An 18,901-nucleotide genomic window follows, 5' to 3' on the forward strand; every position below is an offset into this window, starting at 1 on the left:
GGTATCAATGGCCTGTGATAGAAAGGAGACATATTTAACAGTACAGCTTAAACTATTTGAATTATTACCATGAAAAACTGCTACTTTATCCAAAAACAGGTGTAAATTTAAAGTAATATTTTAATGATTATTCATCTGACAAATATTTATTAAGCATCTGAAAAGAAACAGGCAGTAATCTAGATACTGCAAATAACGGTGAACAAAAGAGAGAAATTTCCTAACAAGTACAGCATATAATCAAGCTTTTTAATTGAATTTTATATTATACATATACTTTTTTCCAATTTTTCTACTTATTTTTTCTAATTATTTTTCTACTTTTTATTTTTCTTATTTTTTGACTAGTCATCTCTGAAAGGTTCATATTATTCTTTCAAGTACATATGTCACCATCTACATAAACTCATTCCTATAACTTGCCAATTTATTCACTTCTGAGTTTTAAAATATTACTTAGATGTACAATATCTATTTTATTTTCTTGGAATTGAGACTCACTGTGGAAAATACTGCATCTAAGAACATCAGCATTTTAAAGGTTGTTTGATATGTATTCTCAAATCGCTTAAGAATATATTTTAGGCTGGGTGTGGTGGCTCACGCCTGTAATCCCAGCACTTTAGGACACTGAGGCAGGCGGATCACAAGGTCAGGAGATCGAGACCATCCTGGCTAACATGGTGAAACCCTATCTCTACTAAAAATACAAAAAATTAGCCGGGTGTAGTGGCAGGCACCTGTAGTCCCAGCTACTTGGGAGGCTGAGGCAGGAGAATGCTGTGAACCGGGGAGGTGGAGCTTGCAGTGAGCCAAGATCTCGCCACTGCCGTGCCACTGTACTCCAGCCTGGGTGATGGAACGAGACTCTGTCTCAAAAAGAAAAACAAAAAAAGAATATATTTTGAAAGTTTATAACACCAGAAACATATAAGATTATATGTTAATTTGACCTATCAACATTTTTTAATTTATCAAATTAAAAAGAGAAGAGGGTATCTCTGTGTTGTTTTTATTTATATTTTAATTTTAGAGTGAAATGTTATTTTCATAAACTTGGTATTACTATAATGGATTTATGTACACAGTGTTAGTATAAAATGTTAGACTAATAGAGGCATAAAATATCCAAGTTTTGTGGGAGAACAGTAGAGAATGTATACCTGTGCTCTATTACCTATAGAGTAAAGAGGAAACTACTCAACTGGCATCGCAGAAATTAAACCAAAGAGCAAGGATGAAAAGAGAGAAGTAAGTTCTACATTTGATGAAACAATAAAACAGCCAAAACTTTAATTCAAAACATATGAAAAATCATGCCTAAATTAAAAGAAAATACACATACCTCCATACACTGGAGGTATCTCACAGAATTCTCCAACACAGGAACATGAATTTAAAAGCCAAAATATTTATTGTATTATTATTTGTTATACAATTTTACAGCATTTAAAATAATTAGGAGAGTCCTTTTTCTGACATAATTTAAGTCCTCCAAGTCTCATCCCTCCAACTGATTACGAATAAAAACTCTGGCTAAAATATGCAAAAAGTAATTACCTGTAGGAGTTCTAAATGAAAGAAAAGCAGTTGAATTGTGAAGGAGAAGAGAAAGACATTGGGGCAGAAAAAGGCATTTAAATTAAAAATTGCTGAAAACTACCCAAATTTGGTGAAAATATAAATTTATGGATTCAAGAAGTTCAGTGAATTCCAAACAGGATAAACTCAAAGAAAACCAAACCATCACACTAATGAAAAGCAAAATTAAAAAAAAAGAAATACTGAAAATAGCTAGATAAAACAATATATATTATATACAAGTAAATCAATTATTTGAATCACCATAGATATATCATCAGAAACCATGGATGCTGGAATACAGAGAAGCATCATATTTACAGTGTTGAAAGAAAATAATGATCACCCCAGAATTCAATGTCTAGTGAAAATATCCTTCAGGAATGAAGGCAAGACAAAGATATTTTAAGTTGAAAGAATACTAAAAGGATGTCACCAGCCTACCTCCTTTACAAGAAATGCCAAAATAAGTTCTTCAAACTTAAGGTAAATGATGATGCTGAGTGAAACTCACATCTTCACGAACGATGAATATTAAATTTCTGGGTAAATATAAGACTATATTATTTTCATAAGATATTTTAAGTACGATTATTTTTTTAAACAAGTCATAATATTATCTATCACAAATTTGAATATATGTATAGCTATAAGACATGTTACAACTGCAACATAAATGTTACTGGGGAAAAGTAAAGGTACATGTATGGTGAGTTTTATACCTATATGGTGAGTTTTATCTTACACTATGTGCTATAATATTAATTCTAAATAGACTGTGAAATGTTATATAATCTAAGAGCCATTCAATTAAAGAACAATTCAAAGAGATAAAACAAAATGTCAAGGTACACTAAAATGAAATAGCAAAGTGTATTCAATTCCAATAATAAAATGAGCAGGTAGATCTAAACTCAGCCATACTGATAACTCTATTAAATGTAAATAATTTTGGAACTCCAATTAAAAGACAGAATAACAGACTGGAGAAAAGGTAAACCCATTACGCTATGCTGGCTACAGGAGACAGTCTAAACATAAAGACACAGGAAAACAAAAGGATAGAAATAAAATACACCATAAAAATAGCAAAATAATGCTATAATAATGATTTAATATCATGCAAAATACACTTCAAGAAAAAGAATATTATTATCAGAGATGAAAAGGGACATTTTAGAAAGATAAATGAATAGTTCATCAAAAAGATGTGAATTATTAATACGTAGGCATATAACAGACCCTACACGTTAATACGCAACACAAAAATAAAAAGAGAAATAGACAATTATACAATTATATTAGAACTTTTTCATACACAGTGTTCAGAATTTAATACAACATTATAAGCCATACAAAGTGACAAGAAAATTTGGCTTAAAATTAGAGAAAAATAAGCAATATAAGTAGATTCATAGGTGAACTAGATAGCAGAGTTAATAGTAAGAATGTTAAAATAGTTATGATTAATGTGTTCCAGAAAGTACAGGAGACAAATGAATAACATAGCTGAAATTATGTAGAATTTCACCAGAGATTTGTATTCTAAAAAAAAACATTAACACTAGAACTAAAAAATACAAGTGAAATTAGAACCTCAGAAAATGGGTTTAGCAGCAGAGCAGACACTGCGGAATAGAGGCTTAGTAACTGGAAGATAGATGAACAGAAACTATCTATATTTAAATAAACAGATGAAAGGGGACAGAAAAGAGAAAAAGTAGCAAAAGATTATGACAGGAGTAGAAATGACTATTTGTAGTCTGGGTTAAGCAGAATTCCAAAACAACACCCAAGATTCTCTCCCTCTATTGTGTATATCCTACATAATCCCTAGGATTGTAAATTGATAAGGAAGTAAAAGGCATGACTCAACTCCGTAGATGTGGGCTCAAACATTGGACCAAATTGAGGACTAGCTAAAGCAGGGACAGGGTGAAGCAGCTTTCCATAAGACATGTCCACCAGTGTGCCATGTCAGCTTGCCATTGCCATGGCAACAATAGTAGTTACCACTCCTTTCCATGGCAATGATCCAACAACCCAGTTACCCCCTGCCCTTTTCCTAGAAATTTCTCCATAATCTGTCCCTTAATTTGCATGTAATGAAAGTGGATATAAATATACCTGCAGACCAGCCTCTGAGCTGTTACTGTGGGCACATTGCCTATTGGGTACTGCTGCACAAGGAGCAGTACCTCTCTGCTGCTACTGTATACCAGTGCTTCAGTAAAAGTTGCTGTGTAATACTAACCTTGAATGATGCCCTTGAATTCTTTCCTGGGCAAGGCCAAGAACCTTCCCGGGCTAAGCCCCAATATTGGAGCTCATCTGCCTGCATCACAATTATATTCTATGGCATAGTTTACTTTAAGAAAGAAAGACTATCTTGGATAAACCTCATCTAATTAGGTGAGCCTTAAAATGTACTGGGCTCCTCTTGAAATCAGAGATACAAAATATGTAACGTAAGGGAGATTCTCTGTTGCTGACACTGAAGACAGAGGGAGTTATATGTGAAAGAATGTGTGAGGCCTGTGAAAGCTAATACTGGCCTCCAACATACAGCTAGCAAAAAAATCAGAGCCTTGTTTTTTTAACCCAAAGGAACCAAATTTGTTTAATAACCTGAACAAACTTAGAAGTAAACTCTTTCCAAGGCCCTCCAGAAAGGAGCACAACTCAGCTATTACCCTGATTTCAGCCTGTGAGACTTGGAGCAGAGGACCCAGTCATGCATGGCATGTCTGGATTGCTGACCTTAGAACTGAGAGCTAATAAATGAGTGTTATTCAAAACCACTAAAATTGTGGTACTATAATCCCCCCTTATCCATGGGAAATACATTCCAAGATCCCTGAATGTCTGAAACCATGAATAGAACTGAACCCTATATCTACTCTTTTTTCCTATACATACATACCTATAATAAAGTTTAATTTATAAATTAGTCACAGTAAGAGATTAACAATAACTATTAATAAAATAGAACAATTATAGCAATACTGTAATAAAAGTTATGTGAAGATTCTCTCTCTCTCTCTCTCTTTCTGTGTCTCCCAAAATACCTTAATATTTTCAGACCACAGTTGATTGCAGGTCATTTAAATTATGGATGCAGGGGCTACTTTAACTTATTATGTAGCAATAATAAACTAATACATAGTTCCCAAAAATACAGGAAAGAGAGAGAGAGGTTAATAGCTAAGAATTTTTCAACTGATAGACATGAATTCACAGACTCAAGATACTCTGTGAAACCCAAGCAAAATAAACATAATCAAAGCCACATCAAAGTAAAACTTCTGATAACCAAAAACAAAGAGAAAATCCTAAAGCATCCAGAAACAGAAGGCAACATATGATATCTTTTAAATGTTGGTGGTGGGGGGAATGAGGAGTAGCAGGAATCACTGCCAATCTAAAGTTCCATACCCAGTGAAAACAGTTTTCAAAATGGAGGTGAAATAATGTTCTTCAGGCAGAAGAAAAATAATCCCATATGAAAGAATGAAAATGCAAGGAAAAGGGTAAATATAAGTCAATATTGACTGTACAAAAGCCAAATTATAATAGCATATTTCATTTAAAACATATAAAAATACATATTAAAAATAACACAAAGACAGGAGGTCAGTAAATAAAATTAAAATATTCCAATGATATTTAAGCTGAATGAAAACCTGAAGCCTTGCTTCTTATAATCCTTAATCCTTTGGATGTGATTTACTTTCCTCTTAAGAGATAAATAGAATGAAGTTTCTGTTGAACCTCTGGAAGAATATTCCATATTGCTATTTTATAATGAAAACTACATCAGTTGCTGAAAGGAATCAGTCTTGGGGAGATCACAAAAAAAAGCCCAAGATTTATTTAATATCTATATAAAGAAATTTGAAGATCTTTGGAAGCATGGATAAGAAGAATACATGTGGTTCTCAATGAGGAAAAGCTACCCAGGAATATTATCAATATCAACAGCAGATATCTATTTTCAGTTTTAGTAGAGCTGTACTTTTCTAGAGAAACCTAAAAATCGTTAGAGGTATAGTATTTCCTACTACTCCTCTCACAAACTTTTGCATAAGTTTCATTGAAGAGCATCTAATTCTAACTTATGTTGGCCCTGATCATATTTTGAATAGGAACATTTAATCAGAATTTTTTCATACTTGACATATTTTAATTGAGAAAATATTTTTCAAAGGGGATTCCATTAACAGCATATAGGTACTTGATCATTTTTTGTATAGTGTATCTTATTTTAATTTTTATTTTGTTAAGATTATTTTTATTGGTATCGATCTTTTCCCATTTGAAATTGATGCTTATTCTATCCATTAATCGGTTCCATCCATATCACATTTTACTAATAGCTTCTACTTTGTAGGTTTTCTATCAAAGCCATTTTTTCTAGCAAGGCTAATTGTCCTATTAGGCAATTACTTTCATACTGATTTATTCTTCTTTCAGTTTTCATTAAGTATCAAATGTTATTACACAGTTTGAGTGACTATTTTGTGGATTATTTCTAACACTGTTATTCCTCATGAATTAATTACTCCTTAGAGAAATATAAAGAAAACTATGAAGAGTTTCATGAAATAAAGTCTCTAAAAGAGATTCCCTAGAAAAAAAGGACACAGGGGTTAGCGCTATATCCTTCAGGGCCTGTTTAGCTCTTGAATATTCCACGGAATCAAAACATCAAGGTCAAACAGTTTTACTGTATACTGTGATGACATAGTGAGCATTTAAAAATAAAATGAAGGAGAGGAAGCGGTGTTATGGGATCTTTGGGGTGTCACTTTGGAGGCTGGAAATCTCTGTGGCTAATGCGCCTTTGCCCAAGTTCTTATCCTGTGTCCAGGAAGAATGAGGTAGGCAGACAAGTGGAAGGTTAACAAGAAGGAGAGGAGCTTTACTGAGTGTTACAACAGCTCAGAGGAGAACTGCAGTGGGTAGCTCCTCTCTGTAGGCAGGTCATCCTGTCCAGGGTTCAGCTCTCAGAAGAGAGGAGTCCCTCGAGAGGGTTGGTCCTCTCTGCAACTGGTCATCTCCATGTCTGCAGCTCTAAGCAGAGAGGGTAGCTCGTCTCTCTAGCTGGTCATCCTTCATTGCTCCATCCTCTCCTCTGCTCTGGCTGATCCCAGGGCTTTTATGGACCTCAGAGGGGAGGTAGTGCATGCTGATTTGTCCATGGGTGGCCATGGGCAGGCCAGAAAAGGCACCACACCTCTTTGTTGCTCTCTCCCATTCACGAAGACTAGCCAGAGCAAGGAAAGAGAAACAGAATTTTCAAAGAATGGATCCATACTTCTATGCTATTTAAAAGGTGAAAGTTGGAGTAGATAGTCCATCATTTAGCTAAAAGCTTATTTATGCAACCTGGGATATTAAAAAATTAACCTCAACAAGTGGTAGAGTGGTCAACTGTTCTTCATGACAGAAGAAGAAAATGTGTTAGCAGGGTGGCAGAAAGCCCAGAGAAATAAGGGATTCTGATGGTAATGGCCCCACAGATGAGCACATAAGGGAATTTTTAAATAGCCTCAATTTACATAAATGCCAAAGGACAAACAGAAATAACATATATTCAAGTCACATGTGTTATTGCCCCATGAACCTCTAACTAACTCTCTCACTTTCCTGGATGTACTAACAAAAGCATACAAGTTAGGGTGACTTCTGATAAACCATAGAAGGACTAATTTCCACATCTAAATTAATGTGGAGCAGAAAGAGAGAAACAGCAAAAAGGTAGAGAGTAAACACTTTGGATTCTTCAGTAGAAGGAAAAACTGAGTGAAAGGTGACCAAAAGGATAGTATTCGTCAATCTCTACGTGTGGAAAAGATTGTGGCTTGAGGTTTCAGGGGATTGGGTTAAGCTTAGCTCTATGCTGCTGTTAAGTAGCATAGAGCTAAGACAAACTACGTAGCAGAAGGTTCTCTCAGGCTGTTTCGTTCAACTTTGCTATGGCAAGAGGTAGATAAGAGTTCCCCATTGCTTTAAAACAATAAAGTTGGGATGATGTTATATATATGTGTGTGTGTGTGTGTGTGTGTGTGTGTGTGTGTGTGTGTTTTGTTGTTGTTTTTATGAGATATGTTCTCACTCTGTCACCCAGGCTGGAGCGCAGTGGCACAATCATGACTCACCATAGCCTTGACCTCCCAGGCTCAGCCTCCCAAGTACCTGGGACTACAGTCATGCACCACCATGCACAGTTAATTTTTGTATGTTTTGTAGAGACAGGGTTTTGCCATGTTGCCCAGGCTGGTCCCAAACTCCTGGGCTCAAGTGATCCACCATTTTAGGCCTCCCAAAGTGCTGGGATTATAGGCATGAGCCACTACACCTGGCCCCATAGATGTGTTATTGAGGACTAAGCTCTGATTTTTTCTTTTTTTAAAACTTGCCCAAACTCCTATCTAAGGGATCTGGGGAGTCATGCCCTTCAAGCCATAAATTCTCATCAGATGGGTTTTATTTAACCCTCTATATCATGACTAACTTTCTAATCTGACTCTGGCATAACATTAGGTAACAAAGAAAAAAATCAAAATATTTTACCTCAAAACATGTTTCTTTGCCATATTTTGAAATGGCCCTGCAAAGCAGTCCTTTGTGGGGGGAAATGTGCATCTGTAAAGAATCTCTATTAGCATAGCAAATAACATAACATTCCTTCCAGGCCTTTCCAATCCTGAAGAGGTTAACTGAGAGTCTAGCACCTTTTAAAAGGTCTGAATAGGAAACATTTGTCATCAGTTGTCTCTTAAGGTAGCCACTATGAGACTTCAAAAGAACCTTGGTCTCCACAGTCTTTCTTCTTAACCTGGACATTTCCTTTCTATTGATCCCAAGTCTTTAGACAAACTCAACCAATTGTCGACCAGAAAATGTTTAAATTTACCTATAGCCTGGAAGCCCCACCCTAAAACCCTACCCCAGCTACCACCCTCCCCTCCCCTGTCTTCAAATTGTCCCACCTTTCTGGATCAAACCAATGTATTTCTCAAATGTATTTGATTGATGTCTCATGCCTCCCTAAAATGTATAATACCAAGCTTCACTGTGACCACCTTGGGCACACGTTCTCAGGACCTCCCAAGGTGTCACAGGCCATGGTCACTCATATCTGGCTGAGAACAAATATCTTCAAATATTTTACAGAGTTTGACTCTTTTCACTGACATTTTAATGTAGGAATATCTCTTTCATTCCCAATTTCCATAAGCTCTTTGTATTGTGGCAATATAAAACAAATTTTTGCTAGGCACAGTGACTCACATCTATAATCCCAGCAGCTTTGGAGGTGAGGCCAAGGCAGGTGGATCACTTGAACTTAGGCATTTAAGACCAGCTTGGGCAGCATGGCAAAACCCCATCTCTAAAAAAATTACAAAAATTAGCTGTGTGTGGTGGTGTGTGCCTATAGTTTCAACTATCCTGTAGGCTGAGGTGGGAGGATGGCTTGAGCTCAAGAGGTGGAGGTTGCAGTGAGCTGGGATCTCACCACCGCACTCCAGCCTGGGTGACAGAGTCAGACCTTGTCTTAAAAAATAAACACACACCATAAAAAAAAAAACAAATTTTATTTTCTTGTCTTTAACACTTAAAAGGGAAAAATAAGAAAAAATAGGTTTTATAGAGAGTTGGAAAAAAATGTTAATAGCATCTACAAGTTGAACATTTCACTAAAGACGAAGAAGCATAAAAAATAATAATTATAATATGATGAAAATATAAATGTATAACAAAACATAATAATTATAAAAAATAGTTACCTTTTTTTGGTTTCGTGCTTTAGAATATGTACACCCTGCAAAGCAGGGAGAAAAATATTCAATATCATCTCTTCCACATATAGAAGAATAAATTGAAGATGAGCATCGACATTTTTCATTGCAAGGAGCTGTGAGGTTTCCCAGCTGCCCGGTTCTATAAAAACAAGATTGAATGTAATCATATTACCATTGTTTTATAATTATTGATGCAAATGACAAGATATCAGTGAGATCCATAAAATATGCTTATTGAAATAATTTCTTTTTTTAACAGCTTTACTGAGGTCTGAGGTACAATAGACTGCATATACTTAGACTAAAATTTGAAAATTTTTGATATGTGTATACACTTGTGAAATCATCACCAAAATCATGCCAACAAACATAATAATCAAAAGTTTATTTATAACAAACATAATAATCAAAAAAAACCCCAAAAGTTTCCTTGTGTCCCTTGGTAATTTCCCCACTCCCTGGCATACAGTCATCTACTTTCTGTTACTATTCACTTGTTTGAATTTCCTAAGTGTTTATGAAATAGAATCATACAATATGTCTGGTTTCTTTGGCTTCTTTCATGCAGCTGGTCTTTATTTGGTCTTTGTATGGTCATATGCTTCCACATCTCTTGGGTAAATATTAAGAAATAGAATGTTTGCATCATGCAGTAGGTGTTCACTTAACTTTTTAAGAAACTGTCAGTTTTTCTCTTGGGTAAATATTAAGAAATAGAATGTTTGCATCATGCAGTAGGTGTTCACTTAACTTTTTAAGAAACTGTCAGTTTTTCAGAACTGTTGTGATATTTTACATTTCCATGAGCAGTGTATAAGAGTTTCGTTTGTTCTCCTCACCAACACTTGGTATGGTCTCTTTTTAAAAAAATGTTAGACATTTTAACAGGGGTGTAGTAGTTTCACATTTTGGGTTTTAATAGGCATTTTGCTAGTGACAAATGATGTCGATCATCTTTCCATGTATTTCTTTTCAAACTGCATTTTTTATTAAATATCTGTTCAAATCATTTGCCTATTTTGTTGGATTGCTTATTTTTTAATATTCTGGAAGTAATTTTTTGTTAGATATATTATTTTCCAATAGTTTTTCACATTCTATGGCTTGCTTTTTCATACCATAAACAAGTTCTTTCTAACAGTAGTTTTTAAATTTTTGACAAGTTTCAATTTATCAATTCATTTTTTTCTGGATTATGTGTTTGATGTCACATCTAAAAGATACTTGCCTAATGCAAGATCAAAAACATTTTCTCTTATATTTTTGGAGTTTTATACTTTATATTTACATCTATAATTCATTTTGAACTAATTATTTTATATAGTGCAAGATGTGAATTCAAATTCATTCATTTGCATGTGGATATCTATCCAGCATAATTTCTTAAAATTATTGGAGCAAGACAAAATTGCCCACTTTTAGCAGTCCTATTCAAAATAGTACTGGAAGTCCTAGCCAGAGCAACCAGGAAAGAGAAAGAGAATAAAAGGCTTCCAAATTGGAAAAGAGAAAGTCAAATTATCCCTGATCATTGATGATACAATCTTAGATCTAGAAAAACCTAAAGACGCCATCAAAAATCTCTTAGATTTGATAAATGAATCCAGTAAAGTTTCAGTGTAGAAAATTAACATACAAAATTAGTAACATTTTTATACACCAATAAAAATCTAGCTGAGAACAAGCCAGGCCGAGCACGATGGCTCGTGCCTGTAATGCTAGCACTTTGGGAGGTCGGGGCAGGCGGATTGTCTGAGCTCAGGAGTTTCTGACCGGCCTGGGCAACACAGTGAAACCCCATCTCTACTTAAAATGCAAAAAAACAGCCAGGCGTGGTGGCATGCACCTGTACTCCCAGCTACTTAGCAGGCTGAGGCAGGAGAATTGCTTGAACCAGGTAAGTGGAGGTTGCAGTGAGCTGAGATTGTACCACGGCACTGCAGCCTCGGCAAAAAGAGTGAAACTCCATCTCAAAGTAAGTAAGTAAATAAATAAATAAATAAATAAGGCAAGCTTGTTTACAATAGGTCCAAAAAGTAAAATACCTAGGAATATATTAAACTAAGAAGGTGAAAGATCTCTATAAGAAAAGAAAATTACAAGAAAGTAATTGTTGATGACACAAACAAATGGAAAAACTTTCCATACTCATGGATCAGAAGAATTAATCTTGTTAAAATGATTTTACTGCCCAAAGCAATCTACATATTAAATAAAATCCCTATCAAAATATCAGCATCATTTTTTATAGAATTTTTTAAATCCTAAAATGCATATACAAGCAAAACTAGAAGCCCAAATAGCAAATGTAATTCTAAGCAAAAGGAACAAAATTGGAGGTATCACATTATCCAACTTCAAATTACATTTTAAGACTACAGTAACCAAAACAGCATTGTAGTGGTATAAAAATAGACCCATATGTCAATGAAATAGAACAGAAAACCCAGAAGAAAAGCCACATATTTACAGCCAACTGATCTTTGACAAAGTTAACTGGGATATACATTTAGAGAAAGGATACCCTTTTCAATATATGATGCTGGGAAAATTGGATTGTTATGAAAATGGACCCCTGTCTGTCACGATATACAAAAAGCACTCAACATGGATTAAAGACTTAAATATAATTCTCCAAACTTCAAAAATACCAGAAGAAAACATAGGAAAAATTCTTTCAGACATTGGTCTAGGCAAAGAATTCATGATTGATACCTCAAAAACACCAGCAACCAAACAAAAATAGACAAATGGGACTTAATTAAACTAAAAAGCTTTTGCACAGCAAAAGATGTAATCAACAGAGTGAACAAACAACCTGCAGTTTGGGAGAAAACATTTTCAAGCTATCCATCCAACAGAGACTAATATCCAGAATATGTAAGGAACTCAAACAGCTAAACAAAAACCCCCAGAAATAATTTCACTGAAAGAGGGCAAATGACATGAATAGACATTTTTCAAAAGAAAACATACAAATAGCCAACAGGTGTATGATAAATGCTTAACATCATTAATCATCAAACAAATGCAAATCCAAGCCATAATGAAGTATGATGTTACGCTAGTCAGAATGGCTATTTTTAAAAAGTTAAAAAATAACAGATGTTAGAAAAGATATGGAGAAAAGGGAATGCTTCTACACTGTTGGTGGGAATGTAAATTAGTACAACTTCTATGAAAAACAGTATGACGTTTTCTCAAAAACTAAAAAATATAACTACCGAACATGGCCGAATAGGAACAGCTCCCCGGTCTACAGCTCCCAGCGTGAGTGACGCAGAAGACGGGTGATTTCTGCATTTCCATCTGAGGTACCAGGTTCATCTCATTAGGGAGTGCCAGACAGTGGGCACAGGTCAGTGGGTACAGTGCACCGTGCGCAAGCCAAAGCAGGGTGAGGCATTGCTTCACTCGGGAAGTGCAAGGGGTCAGGGAGTTCCCTTTCCTAGTCAAAGAAAGGGGTAACAGACGGCACCTGGAAAATCAGGTCACTCCCACCCGAATACTGTGCATTTAGGATGGGCTTAAAAAACGACGCACCAGGAGATTATATCCTGCACCTGGCTCTGAAGGCCCTGCGCCCATGGAGTCTTGCTGATTGCTAGCACAGCAGTCTGAGATCAAACTGCAAGGCAGCAGTGAGGCTGGGGGAGGGGCGCCCGCCATTGCCCAGGCTTGCTTAGGTAAACAAAGCAGCTGGGAAGCTCAAACTGGGTGGAGCCCACCACAGCTCAAGGAGGCCTGCCTGCCTCTGTAGGCTCCACCTCTGGGGGCAGGGCACGACAAACAAAAAGATAGCAGTAACCTCTGCAGACTTAAATGTCCCTGTCTGACAGCTTTGAAGAGAGCAGTGGTTCTCCCAGCACCACTGGAGATCAGAGAATGGGCAGACTGCCTCCTCAAGTGGGTCCCTGACACCTGACCCCCGAGCAGCCTAACTCGGAGGCAGCCCCCAGTAGGGGCAGACTGTCACCTCAGACGGTCGGGTACTCCTCTGAGACAAAACTTCCAGAGGAACGATCAGACAGCAGCATTCATGGATCATGAAAATCCGCTGTTCTTCAGCCACTGCTGCTGGTACCCAGGCAAAGAGGGTCTGGAGTGGACTTCTAGCAAACTCCAACAGACCTGCAGCTGAGGGTCCTGTTAGAAGGAAAACTAACAAACAGAAAGGACATCCACACAAAAAACCCATCTGTACATCACCATCATCAAAGACCGAAAGTAGATAAAACCACAAAGATGGGGAAAAAACAGAGCAGAAAAACTGGAAACTCTAAAAAGCAGAGCGCCTTTCCTCCTCCAAAGGAATGCAGCTCCTCACCAGCAACAGAACAAAGCTGGACGGAGAATGACTTTGACGAGCTGAGAGAAGAAGGCTTCAGACGATCAAACTACTCCGAGCTACAGGAGGAAATTCAAACAAAAGGCAAAGAAGTTGAAAACTTTGAAAAAAATTTAGACGAATGTGTAACTAGAATAACCAATACAGAGAAGTGCTTAAAGGAGCTGATGGAGCTGAAAGCCAAGGCTTGAGAACTACGTGAAGAATGCAGAAGCCTCAGGAGCCGATGCAATAAACTGGAAGAAAGGGTATCAGTGATGGAAGATGAAATGAATGAAATGAAGTGAGAAGGGAAGTTAAGAGAAAAAACAATAAAAAGAAATGAACAAAGCCTCCAAGAAATATGGGATTATGTGAAAAGACAAAATCTATGTCTGATCAGTGTACCTGAAAGTGACGGGGAGAATGGAACCAAGTTGGAAAACACTCTGCAGGATATTATCCAGGAGAACTTCCCCAATCTAGCAAGGCAGGCCAACATTCAGATTCAGGAAATACAGAGAACGCCACGAAGATACTCCTCGAGAAGAGCAACTCCAAGACACATAATTGTCAGATTCACCAAAGTTGAAATGAAGGAAAAAATGTTAAGGGTAGCCAGAGAGAAAGGTCGGGTTACCCACAAAGGGAAGCCCATCAGACTAACAGCGGATATCTCGGCAGAAACTCTACAAGCCAGAAGAGAGTGGGGGCCAATATTCAACATTCTTAAAGAAAAGAATTTTCAACCCAGAATTTCATATCCAGCCAAACTAAGCTTCATAAGTGAAGGAGAAATAAAATCCTTTACAGACAAGCAAATGCTGAGAGATTTTGTAACCACCAGGCCTGCCCTAAAAGAGCTCCTGAGGGAAGCACTAAACATGGAAAGGAACAACCGGTACCAGCCACTGCAAAATCATGCCAAATTGCAAAGACTATCGAGGCTAGGAATAAACTGCATCAATTAACGAGCAAAATAACCAGCTAACATCATAATGACAGGATCAAATTCACACATAACAATATTAACTTTAAATGTAAATGGACTAAATGCTCCAATTAAAAGACACAGACTGGCAAATGGGATAAAGAGGCAAGACCCATCAGTGTGCTGTATTCAGGAAACCCATCTCACGTGCAGAGACACACATAGGCTCAACATAAAAGGATGGAGGAAGATCTACCAAGCAAATGGAAAACAAAAAAACGCAGGGGTTGCAATCCTAGTCTCTGATAAAACAGACTTTAAACCAACAAAGATCAAAAGAGACAAAGAAGGCCATTACATAATGGTAAAGGGATCAATTCAACAAGAAGAGCTAACTATCCTAAATATATATGCACCCAATACAGGAGCACTCAGATTCATAAAGAAAGGCCTGAGTGACCTACAAAGAGACTTAGACTCCCACACAATAATAATGGGAGACTTTAACACCCCACTGTCAACATTAGACATATCAATGAGACACAAAATTAACAAAGATACCCAGGAATTGAACTCAGCTCTGCACCAAGCGGATCTAATAGATATCTACAGAACTCTCCACCCCAAATCAACAGAATATACATTTTTTTCAGCACCACACCACACCTATTCCAAAATTGACCACATAGTTGGAAGTAAAGCTCCCCTCAGCAAATGTAAAAGATCAGACATTATAACAAACTGTCTCTCAGACCACAGTGCAATCAAACTAGAACTCAGGATTAAGAAACTCACTCAAAACTGCTCAACTACATGGAAACTGAACAACCTGCTCCTGAATGACTACTGGGTACATAACAAAATGAAGGCAGAAATAAAGATGTTCTTTGAAACCAACAAGAACAAAGACACAACATACCAGAATCTCTGGGACACATTCAAGGCAGTGTGTAGAAGGAAATTTATAGCACAGCACTAAATGCCCACAAGAGAAAGCAGGAAAGATCCAAAATTGACACCCTAACATCACAATTAAAAGAACTAGAAAAGCAAGAGCAAACACATTCAAAAGCTAGCAGAAGGCAAGAAATAACTAAAATCAGAGCAGAACTGAAGGAAATAGAGACACAAAAAACCCTTCAAAAAATTAATGAATCCAGGAGCTGGTTTTTTAAGAGGATCAACAAAATTGATAGACCACTAGCAAGATTAATAAGGAAGAAAAGAGAGAAGAATCAAATAGATGCAATAAAAAATGATAAAGGGGTTATCACCACCGATCCAACATAATTACAAACTACCATCAGAGAATACTATAAACACCTCTACGCAAATAAACTAGAAAATCTAGAAGAAATGGATAAATTCCTGGACACATACACCCTCCCAAGACGAAACCAGGAAGAAGTTGAATCTCTGAATAGACCAATAACAGGCTCTGAAATTGTGGCAATAATCAATAGCTTACCAACCAAAAAGAGTCCACAACCAGATGGATTCACAGCCGAATTCTACCAGAGGTACAAGGAGGAACTGGTACCATTCCTTCTGAAACTACTCCAATCAATAGAAAAAGAGGGAATCCTCCCTAACTCATTTAATGAGGCCAGCATCATCCTGATACCAAAGCCGGGCAGAGACACAACCAAAAAAGAGAATTTTAGACCAATATCCTTGATGAACATTGATGCAAAAATCCTCAATAAAATACTGGCAAACCGAATCCAGCAGCACATCAAAAAGCTTATCCACCATGACCAAGTGGGCTTCATCCTTGGGATGCAAGGCTGGTTCAATATATGCAAATCAATAAACGTAATCCAGCATATAAACAGAATCAAAGACAAAAACCACATGATTATCTCAATAGATGCAGAAAAGGCCTTTGACAAAATTCAACAATGCTTCATGCTAAAAACTCTCAATAAATTAGGTATTGATGGTATATATCTCAAAATAATAAGAGCTATCTATGACAAATCCACAGCCAATATCATACTGAATGGGCAAAAACTGGAAGCATTCCCTTTGAAAACTGGCACAAGACAGGGATGCCCTCTCTCACCACTCCTATTCAAAATAGTGTTGGAAGTTCTGGCCGGGGCAATCAGGCAGGAGAAGGAAATAAACGGTATTCAATTAGGAAAAAAGGAAGTCAGATTGTCCCTTTTTGCAGATGACATGATTGTATATCTAGAAAACCCCATTGTCTCAGCCCAAAATCTCCTTAAGCTGGTAAGCAACTTCAGCAAAGTCTCAGGATACAAAATCAATGTACAAAAGTCACAAGCATTCTTATACACCAATAACAGACAAACAGAGAGCCAAATCATGAGTGAACTCCCATTCACAATTGCTTCAAAGAGAATAAAATACCTAGGAATCCAACTTACAAGGGACGTGAAGGACCTCTTCAAGGACAACTACAAACCACTGCTCAATGAAATAAAAGAGGATACAAACAAATGGAAGAACATTCCATGCTCACGGGTAGGAAGAATCAATATCGTGCAAATGGCCATACTGCCCAAGGTAATTTATAGATTCAATGCCATCCCTATCAAGCTACCAATGACTTTCTTCACAGAATTGGAAAAAACTACTTTAAAGTTCATATGGAACCAAAAAAGAGCCCACATCGCCAAGTCAATCCTAAGCCAAGATAACAAAGCTGGAGGCATCACGCTACCTGACTTCAAACTATACTATAAGGCTACAGTAACCAAAACAGCATGGTACTGGTACCAAAACAGAGATATAGATCAATGGAACAGAACAGAGGCCTCAGAAATAATGCCACATATCTACAACCATCTGATCTTTGACAAACCTGAGAAAAACAAGAAATGGGGAAACAATTCCCTATTTAATAAATGGTGCTGGGAAAACTGGCTGGCCATATGTAGAAAGCTGAAACTGGATCCCTTCCTTACACCTCATACAAAAATTAATTCAAGATGGATTAAAGACTTAAACGTTAGACCTAAAACCATAAAAACCCTAGAAGAAAACCTAGGCATTACCATTCAGGACATAGGCATGGGCAAGGACTTCATGTCTAAAACACCAGAAACAATGGCAACAAAAGCCAAAATTGACAAATGGGATCTAATTAAACTAAAGAGCTTCTGCACAGCAAAAGAAACTACCATCAGAGTGAACAGGCAACCTACAAAATGGGAGAAAATTTTCACAACCTACTCATCTGACAAAGGGCTAATATCCAGAATCTGCAATGAACTCCAACAAATTTACAAGAAAAAAAACAGACAACCCCATCAAAAAGTGGGCGGAGGACATGAACAGACACTTCTCAGAAGAAGACATTTATGTAGCCAAAAAAACACATGAAAAAATGCTCACCATCACTGGCTATCAGAGAAATGCAAATCAAAACCACAATGAGATATCATCTCACACCAGTTAGAATGGCAATCATTAAAGAGTCAGGAAACAATGGGTGCTGCAGAGGATGTGGAGAAATAGGCACTTTTACACTGTTGGTGGGACTGTAAACTAGTTCAACCATTGTGGAAGTCAGTGTGGCGATTTCTCAGGGATCTAGAACTAGAAATATCATTTGACCCAGCCATTCTATTACTGGGTATATACCCAAAGGACTATAAATCATGCTGCTATAAAGACACATGCACACGTATGTTTATTGCGGCACTATTCACAATAGCAAAGACTTGGAACCAACCCAAATGTCCAACAATGATAGACTGGATTAAGAAAATGTAGCACATATACACCATGGAATACTATGCAGCCATCAAAAATGATGTGTTCATGTCTTTGTATGGACATGGATGAAATTGGAAATCATCATTCTCAGTAAACTATTGCAAGAACAAAAAACCAAACACTGCATATTCTCACTCATAGGTGGGAATTGAACAGTGAGAACACATGGACACAGGAAGGGGAACATCACACTCTGGGGACTGTTGTGGGGTGGGGGGAGTGGGGAGGGATAGCTTTAGGAGATATACCTAATGCTAAATGACGAGTTAATGAGTGCAGCACACCAGCATGGCACATGTATACATATGTAACTAACCTGCACGTTGTGCACATGTACCCTAAAACTTAAAGTATAATAATAATAAAATTAAAATATATATATATATTACTACCATTCAATCTAGTACTCTCACTATTGGGTATCTATCGAAAGAAAAATAACATAATATATCAAAAAGATATCTGTATTTATTTATAGCAGCAAGATTCACAATAGCAAAGATATGA

At 36.9% G+C, this 18,901-nt stretch overlaps 1 protein-coding gene across 4 annotated transcripts in view; it reads right to left on the reverse strand.

Moving 5' to 3' along the window:
* Positions 1-18,901, reverse strand: part of SLCO6A1 (solute carrier organic anion transporter family member 6A1) — a 148,739-nt gene that overhangs the window by 34,119 nt on the left and 95,719 nt on the right. For all 4 annotated transcript variants that reach the window (XM_054489032.1, XM_054489034.1, XM_054489031.1 and 1 more), the window contains one exon: positions 9,375-9,528. In XM_054489032.1, the coding sequence (XP_054345007.1) occupies positions 9,375-9,528 (154 nt within the window). The remainder of the gene's footprint in view (positions 1-9,374; positions 9,529-18,901) is intronic.

This window comes from Pongo pygmaeus, chromosome 4 (genome assembly GCF_028885625.2).
Source record: "Pongo pygmaeus isolate AG05252 chromosome 4, NHGRI_mPonPyg2-v2.0_pri, whole genome shotgun sequence".
NCBI classification, from domain to species: Eukaryota; Metazoa; Chordata; class Mammalia; order Primates; family Hominidae; genus Pongo; species Pongo pygmaeus.